The following is a 12,030-nucleotide window of genomic DNA, read 5'->3' on the forward strand; positions in this document are numbered from 1 at the left end:
CTGCAGGTTCTCAGCAAGGGGATGCAGTGCAGTGCTCTCTCTGCAGGTTCTCAGCAAGGGGATGCAGTGCAGTGCTCTCTGCAGGTTCTCAGCAAGGGGATGGAGTGCAGTGCTCTCTGCAGGTTCTCAGCAAGGGGACGCAGTACAGTGCTCTCTCTGCAGGTTCTCAGCAAGGGGATGCAGTGCAGTGCTCTCTCTGCAGTGGTTCACAACATGATCCACCAGGCCATCAAGGGGCTTGAACAGTGTAGGTGCCTGAGCCCATCATGGCACCATTGAGGTGCTGAGTATCCCAGATGTGTCTGGACACTGCTTAGGACAGTGTATGTAGGAGACCACTGTGGTCCTTCTTATGCAGTAACAGTAAAATGGGTATATTTTAGAGAGGGAAAGGGAGGCGTTGTTGTTTAAGGAAGCCATGTTAGCGGGTACAGGTGAGCCTCAGTCATCACAGGCAGCTTCCTTGCATCCAGTTATCATCCTGGGCTCGCCCAGCTGCCCTTCTGTCTTGTGCTCAGTCACTGGCCCAGGTTCTGGTTGGGCTGTACACACAAAAAAATCCTGTGACTCTTATCCTAAAGTCAGAAGGGGTTGAAGGACAGGAATGTATATGGCCCTACTGTGTGCCAGCACTGTGTGTGGCATCTGTCACTGAAAGAGTCTGCCTGTTGTGACTACTGCTGCCAAAAGAAGAAATCTGCCCCTACATCCCCAACCCCCCAATAGGTGATTTCTGGGTGTTTGTGGTATTTCTGTCAACAGAGCTGTTCTTAGTCATCAGTGTGGGAATCTGTTCCCACAGAAGGTTTGGAATAGGAGCCACCACTCCTGGGTGGAAAATTCTTTTACCAAGTGTCTGAAATGTCCCCAACTGTAGTTTTCTAAGTTAGTACCCTCCAGATTTTCAGACTGTGGGTGCTATAAGGGATGGAGAATACCTGAGCATCCTCATCTTATAAATAGCACAGCAGGTAACATTTGGGATGCAGGAAGCCCCCTTCCTAAATAATGACTGCTGTTTGCTAGAGAGTACAGGGCAGTACCTAGGATATTCCAGTATGAAAGCTGTAATTCATGCAATGACAAAGCCTCCAGAGAACCAGAGGGGAGATGGTCTGGCCATTTAAAATGGTCAGCTAATGAACTAACCCTCACCCCCACCCACTGTGAAATGCTGTTTAGTAAAATTTCCAAATGAGATTTCACTGTTCTTTATTCCTTGTTCTTCCTCTGTTGCCTTTGTACATCCTCCTGGGTTAGAGAGCAGAGTCCTGTGTTGCTGACACTGCAAGCTGAGGCTCAGGTCCTAACCCAGCAGCTTATGGATGGGCTGATCCCAGATCTGCGCCTCAATCCCCTCATCCATAAAGTGGACGTGATAGAGTGTCAGTGTTGCTATACTGAGGACTGGGGAGAGGGGTGCGTCTGAAGGTCACTTCGGGTACTAGGCACAGAATGAGCACCAGCTAAGGTACACACCTGGCGCTACACCTCTGGCGCTACACCTCTGGCTATTCTTCTGAGGAAGTCAGGAAGAGTGTTGTCTTTACTCTTGGTAAATTGTAAGATGGAAACTCCCCAGAAGTTCATTGTTATACCACGCTAATATATAAAATTTAGGCAGGGCGTGGTGGCACATGCCTTTAATCCCAGCACTTGGGAAGCAGAGGCAGGCGGATTTCTGAGTTCGAGACAGCCTGGTCTACAAAGTGAGATCCAAGACAGCCAGGGCTATACAGAGAAACCCTGTCTCGGAAGAAAAAAAAAAAAAAAACCTTGACCAGAACCCATGGTTCTGATGGCTGAGAGCATTTGCCGGGTGAGTAAATATCCACCACCAAGACAAGCCAACCCTGAACATGGCCTCTGTGTCCATCTGAGATTACTAACTACGCGGTCACGAGTGAGAACAGTATGCCGGCAAGCTAGAGGTTGATTTGTTTTTAAGTCTAAGATCTGTTGACGCACCCCGAGATGTCAGCAGCTCTGCTGGTGCTGCCCCCTTGACCAGCCGTTTCTATTCACCAGGAGGAGGAGCGCATCCCATTTACCGCCTGTGGGAAGTGCATCCGGGTCACCCTGTGTGCGAGCGCCGTCTTCTTCTGGGTAAGAAGCTGTCTCGAGCCTCTGTTTGAGTAACTGTTTAACTTTCTCTTTATTACATGACACTTTTTTTTTTTACTATCTCCTTTAAAATATTGAGGGAAGTGCCAGCCAGGCCTACATGGTCTCCTCTAGAAAGGTGTGGTTGCTACATGGTCCCAGAGAGAGATGGCGCTAGAGCGCTCCCTGGCTGTCACGTGGAGTATTGCCAGGTCAGGGTTCCTTCTCCATTGTCCATTTGTGGCTCTTCTGTTTCTTCACTCAATTCCTGTCAGCAGATCAGGGGTTTCCGGCCATTACTGAAGAACCCAAGTAGGAGGCAGTAAGAACGCTAAGAAATTGCAACAGCAACAACTAATGTTAATTAGTTAATGTTTAAATCTTAGGACTTTCCATACCAAAAATATATGCCAAAGAAGAAGGGATTAAAAACAAAAGAAAAGAGGTTTTAAAATCTGATTTTAGACGAGAAAAAATTGCTAAAACCATCAGACTTTACAAACTAGTTCTGTTTGTTATTAATAAAAAACATATTAGCTCAATAGCGGTGGTGTACACCTTTAATCCCAGTACTCAGGAGGCAGAGACAGGTAGATCACTGTGAGTTCAAGGCCAGCCTGGTCCACAGAGCAAGTTCTAGGACAGCTGGGAATAGACGAAGAGAAACCCTATCTCAAAAACAAAACAAGCTAACTAACTAAACTATTAGTAGTACAATTTAATGACAGTTTTGTTTGGCTTAGGATTAAAGAGATCAAAGGATGTGACGTGGCAGCCAGATCCCGGCTCTGAGGCAGGGATTTAATGCATCAGGAATGAAGACTTGTAGCTCCAGAGTGAGTTAATGAACACTGGAAACACTTGCTGGTTACTGAGGAAAGGAAGGCAACCACTTTGGATGGCATGCCGCAACAAATGCCAGAATACTTTAAACCGTAAGCCGTCAATAGAAACAAAAACGAGTGAAGGTACTTTCTGGGTCTAAAGCGACTTTTCTAAACTCCACTAGCAGCGGAAGGCATTTAAGAAAAGCCAGATTTTGACACACTGAATATAAACAAAATACCCGGAGACATATAAACACACGGGAGGCGACACAAGACTGATACCTTAGGATGGAGCCCCCACAGCTGCAGGAGCTCAGTAGCAGGTGACAGCACACGTATGCACTAACCGAGAAAAATACAGTGGCCCATATAGGAGCACATCCTGAACCTGGTAGGAAGAGATCCGTGCTCATTGTGAGATTCTGCTCTCTGCCTCTCGGAAGCGCCATGTCGAGGTGACAGGCTGCCGTGTCAACCTCTCCAACGAGAGCAGGTGATTTTGTTTCTCAGTCTTTCCTAGAAAGCAGGTGGCTCAGAAAGATGTGTGTGTGTTTGCTTACTTTAGCTCTTACAGACTGTCCATCAAGAAACATGTCCAAGTCCGGCGTGGCCGCACTGATCTGTCATGTCAGTTTTCACAGAACCAAGACAGGATGGTTAATCCGAAGTCATCGTGGGCCACATAGCAAGATCTTGTCATGAAAGGGACAGGTGTTATGGAGAGGCGAGAATATTTTCACAGACATTATCACATTTTATAACACGCGTGCTCACACATAGGCCTATACACACTTGAACACCACCGTCTAAAATGGCCTACTTCAGACTCAGCCAGACAGTGGAAGGCTGCATTTCCATAAAAAAAGTTTGCTCATGGCATATCCATGATGTGTGATATTCGTAAGGTTTATGATGAGTTCAAGGGAAAGAAAGATACAAATGATTCAAAAAGTGGCTTTTAATGTGCAAATAAGGCATAATTCTGAAATAATTTTGCTTTTCATAGTTATCTTACCTATTTTCTTGATAGTACCTTTTATAATTAAAAGGTTTGTTTTTGTTTTTAATTGGAGGTGATAAAGCCAATTTCCCTTTAGTGTATGTGATAGTGACGTTGGGTTTATCAGTTCCTGGAAGTCTGGGTATAATTTCGGTGAGATCTGGTAACTCCAACTTAATTATCCAGTAGGTACCCAGTAGGCTGAGGGTTTAGGAGAGGTTGACTCTACAGAGGAAAGGCCAGCTTCTCTCCTCGAGGGGGAAGGGATCTATGTCAGTCCACTGTGGAGTTCTCTGCAGCGATCTGAAATATGTCAGAGTCTGAAAAAGATAAACCTGAGGGGCGAGTGTGCCCTGCTCCAAGAAGACCAAGCAAACCCAGCAAACCCCACAGCCAGTCATGGAGACCTAGCAGGTTTTAGAACAGCCCTGGAAAGGTACCAGCATTTGTTACCCAAGCCAAGGGCGGGGCAGGCCAGTGGGAAGCAGAGCTTTGGAGGTCTGTGTCTGACTCCCACGCTTTCCCCTCCTGTTGGCTTAATCTAGAACAAATTTTTACTCTCTCAGCCTGTGTGGTATCTCAGGCTTCTAACCCTGCCTACGGTACAGACTAATTAGACAATCCACCGGCAAAAGAGTGTCGAGCTTGGCAGTGAGAGCTCACTCCAAGGGTGCTCTGGTGATGAATAATTATAAAAGTAATTGGGGGTGGAGGGGGGGATTATTAGAAAGGTTTTTATTAAATGGCCTGTTTTGGAAAAAGGCAGTGACTTCTTCCATCAGCATAATACAATTTTTCTCAGCCTTAGTTAATTTACACATGTGCGCGCCCATGTGCACACACACACACACACACACACACACACAGATCCTTTTCATTTCACAAGACTTAACTGTGAAAGAGGAAAGGAGATAATGAGCGAGAATACAGGGAAATACAATGCCTTCTCTGTATGCAGATGGCACAGCAAGGAAGGAAACGTCTTTTTAACACTTTGTTTGCCATGGTCATAGCGAATACTACCCAGTGCTAGTCCTAGGCCTTAGAGGAGTATTCTGCCCATTGGATGGGGAGAGTGAAGCCAGGGGAGTGGGGAGGGGGGTAAACATGTACAGGGGTCCGCAGCCAGCGGCAGAGCTGGGGTTCCCATGCAGAAATCTGCAGCTCCTCTTCCCTATATGTTGACGTAGGGTGAGCCTTGCTAGGTTCTGGAGTTCTTGTTCTCTGTAGCTCCCCACACCGCCACCCTGGCTGTCATCATGAGCAATGAGGCGGAGCCCATGGTACTAAAGTATATCCAAGGAAGAAACCATAGGGACAAATGGCCACTCCGACGGTGTCTGAACCAGGGCTTCTCAACCTTCCCCACCCTGTGAACCTTTAATACAGTTAGTTCCTTGTGTTGTGGTGCCTCCTGACCATAAACTGGCCAGAGGAAGCCAACCTGTTTCCTGAGAAAGTAAAATCATGTGTAGGCTCTGTGGAGGGCACCCTGGTGATCCCGGGAAGTGGGATTCAGAAGTGCAGCAGGTCCATAGAGCGGAGCTCGAGGGGACGCAGGTGTGCATGACAGCTGAGTGTGAAACCATGAGAAGCCCTTAAAGCAGAGAGCTGCTGCCAATACCCGGTACCTCGGCTAGTGCTCCAGTCAGACCCCGCTGCTCCCGTGGTAAAGGCAAAGCCAGCCCCCATGGACTCTTCGTGACTGGTTCTCTGATGGGAGGGATGGACTGCAGAAACCCTGGCTAACTCCACACCTAAGGGACACTTTCACAGCTTCTGGGATCGTAAACACTCTTTCTACCTAAGACAGCAGTTCTCAACCTTCCCGATGCTCCGACCCTTTAATACACTTCCTCATGTTGTGGTGACCCCCACCCATCCACCCACCCACCCAGAACTGTAAAATTATTTCGCAGCTACTCCGTAACTGTAATTTTGCTACTGTTAGGAATTGTCATGTAAATAACTGATAGGCAGGATGCCTGTTACATGATCCCTGTGTGATCCATGTCACTTCGCCTCCAAAGGAGAACCATTGATCTCGAAGGTCCCTCCACCTTTGTGCTATCTGAAGATAAAGCTCCTTTTGACATAGACATTCTTTTTTTTAAAAAAAAATATTTATTGATTCATTTATTTTATATATGAGTACACTGTAGCTGTACAGGTGGTTGTGAGCCATCGTGCAGTTGCTAGGGATTGAACTCAGGACCTCTGCTGGCCTCCGGCCCTCAGATTTATTTATTATTATAAATAAGTACACTGTAGCTGTCTTCACACACACCAGAAGAGGGCATCAGATCCCATTATAGACGGTTGTGAGCCACCATGTGGTTGCTGGGATTTTAACTCAGGACCTTAGGAAGAGCGGTCAGTGCTCTTACCCGCTGAGCCGTCTCTCCAGCCTGACATAGACATTCTTTAGTGACACTTTACAGGACAATTGTACAGAACACACAGCAAGTAACATACCATGTCCTCTCCTGCCCGGCACACAGTATGACCGTCAATAGTATCCCTCTCAAGTGGGTGCTTCCTCTTTGGCTCTCCCGTTTCTTCCTACTCTACCCCCATTTCCTCTCGTGGCACTTATGTGAGATTTCCCCTGTGGGGCACCCGCCCCTTCATTATGTGAGCGTGGGTCCAGCCCCAGTACAGCGCTGACTGACTCCTGCGGAGGCTCACGCTGCCGCATCGCTGATGGTTTCAGATCCTGCTCATCATCGCCTCTGTGATCGGGATCATTGTCTACAGGCTGTCCGTGTTCATCGTATTTTCCACAACGCTTCCCAAGAACCCCAACGGGACAGACCCGATCCAGAAGTACCTGACCCCACAGATGGCCACATCCATCACAGCCTCCATCATCAGCTTCATCATCATCATGATCCTCAACACGATCTACGAGAAGGTGGCCATCATGATCACCAACTTCGGTGAGGTTCTGCCCGGAAAGCCACTGAGCTGTTCTCATTCCTGCGGGTTAAGATCGGTAGCGACTTTCGAGCGTGGGCATATCGCTCTGAAGTAAGCTGTGCGCATGCGCATCTTTGTATTTGAAGAGACAACGGAGGTAATGTCCGAGCTCTATAGGCACATCAGGCTGAAGAATATGTTCCGTTCCATTAGCTCCCGTGTTCCGCCGCTGAAAGCACATGGTGTCTTTATTGCGAACAGGCAGAATAGGGTCTCTGCTCTGCTCCAAGCGCACGCCTCTGTCACAGAGCAAACAGCCACACTGGTGGGTGCCTGCCGTCTCCCATGCCACCTCTGCTAATGAAGTTCTCTTCAGTGCTGCCTGCTGTAACGAGTGCCGCTTCTGGATGGCTTGCGTCCCAGGCAGCTGCTTCATGGCTAGAGTCGGGAGCTTCCCACATGGTGCATGCATTTGGGTCTTTCTCAAGAGTGATGGTCAGAGGTCAGCCCGGGCTTCCCAAATGCCTCTAGCCAGTTACTCCTGCCCCACTGTTTCCATCAGATCTTACAGTTCCGGAAGACAAAAGAACAGTCTTCGCTAGGCATTTCAGAGCTGATTTTCTACGGGGTTGGCAGAGTTGCTCAGTGGCACAGGTCCTGGGTTTGATCCCTAGCACCACAACAAAGATAGCTAGAGATTTTAGACCAAAACAGTTCTTGCTAATATTTGATAACATAGTATTTATAGGTTTTAAGGAGAAGTGTTCGTGCGTGCATGTATGTGTGTGTGTGTGTGCACGCGCGCATGTATGTGCACGTGTAACTTGCCATGGGGGATATCATGTTTATTTGCTAAGAAAACTCAAAACAATGTGTAAACTCAGAATTAACACAGCGGCTAAATTAAGGATTGGAAAGCAGGTTAAATTGAAACAGTGTGAATCATATTTCTTTCAGTGTGTGTGTGTTATCTGGGGTAGCGGAGTCTTTGCTTTGGGTCTCAGCGCTGTTTGGAATCTCAGCGTCTCTCTTGTTGATCTAACTGCAGAGCTCCCAAGGACCCAGACTGATTATGAGAACAGCCTGACCATGAAGATGTTCTTGTTCCAGTTTGTCAACTATTACTCCTCGTGCTTCTACATTGCATTCTTCAAGGGCAAATTCGTGGGTTATCCCGGGGACCCAGTGTACTTGCTGGGCAAATACAGAAACGAAGAGGTGAGAGAAACAAAGACATGTTACTCTCTTGACGGCTGAGTTGTCTGCTTGCTTTCTCTCAGCTGCCTAATGAATAGTGACTTCCTTGTGTATTTCTGAGATATTTTTAGCCAAGAGAACAAATAGAGATGTTAATGTGGTGCTTCTTCTTTGCAAGTTACTACACCTGGAACCTAAATGTTGTTCTCTTTGTAACCTGCCAGTGTGACCCGGGGGGCTGCCTCCTTGAACTGACCACACAGCTGACGATCATCATGGGGGGAAAGGCAATCTGGAATAACATACAAGAAGTCTTGCTCCCGTGAGTACTGCATAGGTGGTCCTGGGTGGCAGGAAGGGGGACAGGCCAGCCCACCCACTGAAACAGTTTACCCATGGAGCCATGCGTCTGTCTTAAAAGCAGATTAGAATGCATTGAAATTGAAGGCCTCTGGACAAAAGGTCCAACCGGGAGTTTGTTATGTGTTTAATAATTATAGAGAGAGGCTCAGCAGACAGCTCAGTTGTAATGTGCTTCCTGGGGAATTGGAGACTCCCAGTGCCCATGTAAAAAAACCAGGCACTCCCACAAACACCTGCCCTGTAGTGTTGGGGAGGGAGAAACAAGAGGAGCCCTGGAGCTCACTGGCCAGTGCATGAGCATAGCTCAACTGGGGAGCTCTGGGCTCAAGGATAGACCATGCCTCAAAGAAGCTAGATGATGAAGATTGAGGAAGACACATGATGTCAACCCCTGGAATTTACATGCTCCTGCACACTTGAGTGCACACCCGAATACACGCAGATGCACACAAGCACACACGGTAGTTATAGAAGACCTTCATCTTCATCTCTAACAGAAATCCTACCTGCTGTAGTTTATGTCTCTCAGGTTATCACTGAGATGGCTGTGTAAACAGACCTTTGAGAAAGGGCCCTTGTGGTCTGGAGAGATGGCTCAGTGGGTAAGAGCACTGGCTGCTCTTCCAAAGGTCCTGAGTTCAAATCCCANCAACCACATGGTGGCTCACAACCCCCCTGTAATGAGATCTGATGACCTCTTCTGGTGCATCTGAAGCCAGCTATAGTATACTTATGTATAATAATAAGTAAATCAAGAGAGAGAGAGAGAGAGAGAGAGAGAGAGAGAGAGAGAGAGAGAAAGGGTTCTTAGCACTGTGAACTTCATATTACCACAAATTTGCATAGCATCCCCCACCCATGCATACAGAAGTCATCAATAGTAACATGTCACATGCCTAATATGTGCCAGTCTCTGCACTAAGAGCTGTGTGTTTTCATGTGTATATGTTTATGTGTGCTGGTACATACTCACATAGCTTGATTTCATAAATCTTAATCTCCCTTTTGCTAACGAAGATCTGTGGCTTAAAGGGATTATGTGACTTACCCAGATCACACTGGCAGGGTGAACTTACAGTGGGATTTGACTCTAGGATCCCATGACTTCAGACACCTCCTGTGACCCCTGAGATATCAGAAACAATCACCACAGCAGCTCCCCATTGTTAGCAAGGGCCCTGCTGTAGGATCTGTCCACAGTCCAGCGCTACCTGTATTTTGTGCAAACAGGACGCTTTTTTTTTCCATTGCATGTTTTTCCATTGCAGTTTTGCACTAGTTTTCCATTGCAGTTTAACAAATTATTACATGCTTAATAGGATAAAATAAGGTCCAATGTCTTCCCATCCCAGAGGTCAGAAGTCTGGCATGGGTCTAACTGAGCTAACTTCAAGGCGTTGGCTACCCAAGGCCTTTCCAGTTCTCCCGTGAATCTGCTTTGGCCTTTTCAGGCCTTGAGGTCTCCTGAGCCTTTGCCTTGGGAAGCTGCCTGTCAAAGTGCTGCTCCATTCTATGGTTCTCAGCCCTCACTGTGCCATGAAAGATGGCCTCCCGTACTGTAGTGGCTGCTTTCTTGGAACCTGACACTCTTCAGATCTTTAGGAGGCCTGCAGGGAACCTCCCTGGAGGCTGTTCTGACCACACACATCCTTTGGCAAAAGCACTTTCTGGCTTCCATTTTTTGTTTTCATGAAACTTCTGGTCGCCCTTCTTCTGTGCCTCCTCTGTTGACTCCTCTCTATTCTGTGCCAGTACTAACAGTGTCCCCTCTCCCTAGCGTCCTCCAGCATGGAGGTAAACTTAGGAAGGATTTTAATTTCAAAATGTAAATTTCTTTGTAATGCCTTTTATCCCACTGGGCAGTGGGATGGACTTGCTTAGAACTCACCACCGCGTGCAGGCTGATGTCCCCTGCATACTTCACTGCACTGCCTCTCCACATACAACTCCCACTACACTCCAGCTCCCAGCTCTTTTTTGCCCTGAATCTTTGCCTCCCTCACTGCCAGGTTTCTGTTCATTCTCTCTGGAATAGTTAGCCGACTGGGTTTCAGGGCACCCACATTCTTTGCTGGGGCTTTACCCACCCTGTTCTGTGTGACCTGTCAAGGCCCTTCTTAAAGTAAAGACACCGCTCCCATCCCAGGAAAGGATTCCAGGTTTAGCTGTGAGATAGCTCTGATCCTGCTGCACAGCAAACAGCCCTCCCTTTCATCAAGTTCATATTTGTGTTTTCCCAGATAAGTGAAAGTAGGTCATGCACAAATCAGGCTGTTTCAATATGAAAATGTATTTAAAAAAAAAAAAAACCACTTAACTCATTCTTAGACTACTAAGGGAGCATTTTCTAAGCCAAGTAGGTTGTTTAACACTAAATTGTTTGATTAAGTAACTGCTTGGCAGTGAGCTGTTTTCTGAGCTTTAAATGTTAGTGGGTAGCGTGTATTTCCTAAATTCATTATGAGCAATTGAAATGTGACCTGCAGCACCCAGGGCCTGTCCATGCTTTGACTCCAGGTAAGCTTATTGTTAACAATCACAGATTTCTATTCTGGCTTAAAGATACTGATGTCATCGCTTGTTAATTCTCTTCCACTGGATCGAGACCCAAGACTGCCAAGTGTCGGTCACGACAGCCTCCCTGGGGCCATTTTTCTGTGTAGGCCAGTTCCCTGCTTCCACACAGAATCCAGAACAGTGGAGTGCCCGTCACCTCTGCTCCCCAGACCCTTACTCCTCTGAAGAGTGTCAGAGCAAGGGAAGAGTCATCCCAGCTCCTTTCGTATGAGGTTGCTATGCCAGAGGAACACAGTAAAGGATATTTGATGAGAATTTCTCAAGACTTGGCTGTTTCAGGCCCACACCCTTCATTCCACATAGATTCCTAGACTACACTGAGCCTACAGCTAGACTGGTTCCCAGTACAGAGCAGGCACTGGGCATGAGCCCCTGAGTGAGTGTTGTCTTGGTCTCATAGGCAGATCATCAATAAATTATATGGTGTTTTGCAGGAGCCAGAGAATGTCAGCTGCTGGTCATTACAGCACTGATGTGTGAGACAGTCTAGGGTTTTTCTTCTCCAAAGATGATGATAACATTGAATAATGAAAACCCTAAAAGACCTAGAACATTAGTGTCCTTGGGTGTTCAGCCAGGGGGACAGCTGTCACATTTCTTTCTCTCTGTGTATCTCTTATCTTTTCAAAATAACAATGCATTTACATAACAAGAGAAGATACTATAGTAGAGAAAACCTCCTCAAAAGGGGCCTGGACAAGGCCTCCATAGTTACACTGACCCCTTCACAAGAACACTGAAATATTCAGGACATGGTGGGGGCTTCTAGGTGGGATGTACTAACGGGAAATGACACCTGACTCTAGTTTGATAAAAGGCCAAGAGAAAATGAGATACAAAGTTTTATCACCGTGTTCTGTTAATGTTATGGTAAATTTGTACAGGAGTTACTTTGTAACCTCTGCTTCTAGTCTCGGCTTGGGGGGGGGGGGAACCTGTTGCTTTTTTTTTTTCTTTCTTTCAAGTTCTGTGGTGTAATTCCCACGTGTAGTCAAGGTTGAGATCTGGCTCCAGAATCACAGTCCAGTTTGTTGTTGTTGTTGT

General features: G+C 46.9%; 1 protein-coding gene across 3 annotated transcripts in view; it reads left to right on the forward strand.

The window, feature by feature from the left end:
* The window catches only part of Ano6 (anoctamin 6), a 186,218-nt gene that overhangs the window by 152,664 nt on the left and 21,524 nt on the right, over window positions 1–12,030 (forward strand). For all 3 annotated transcript variants that reach the window (XM_021183694.2, XM_021183693.1, XM_029469721.1), the window contains 4 exons: window positions 2,029–2,106; window positions 6,644–6,869; window positions 7,898–8,067; window positions 8,271–8,368. In XM_021183694.2, coding sequence (XP_021039353.1) covers window positions 2,029–2,106; window positions 6,644–6,869; window positions 7,898–8,067; window positions 8,271–8,368 — 572 coding nt within the window. The remainder of the gene's footprint in view (window positions 1–2,028; window positions 2,107–6,643; window positions 6,870–7,897; window positions 8,068–8,270; window positions 8,369–12,030) is intronic.

The sequence above is a fragment of the Mus caroli genome, chromosome 15, assembly GCF_900094665.2.
Source record: "Mus caroli chromosome 15, CAROLI_EIJ_v1.1, whole genome shotgun sequence".
NCBI lineage: Eukaryota > Metazoa > Chordata > Mammalia > Rodentia > Muridae > Mus > Mus caroli.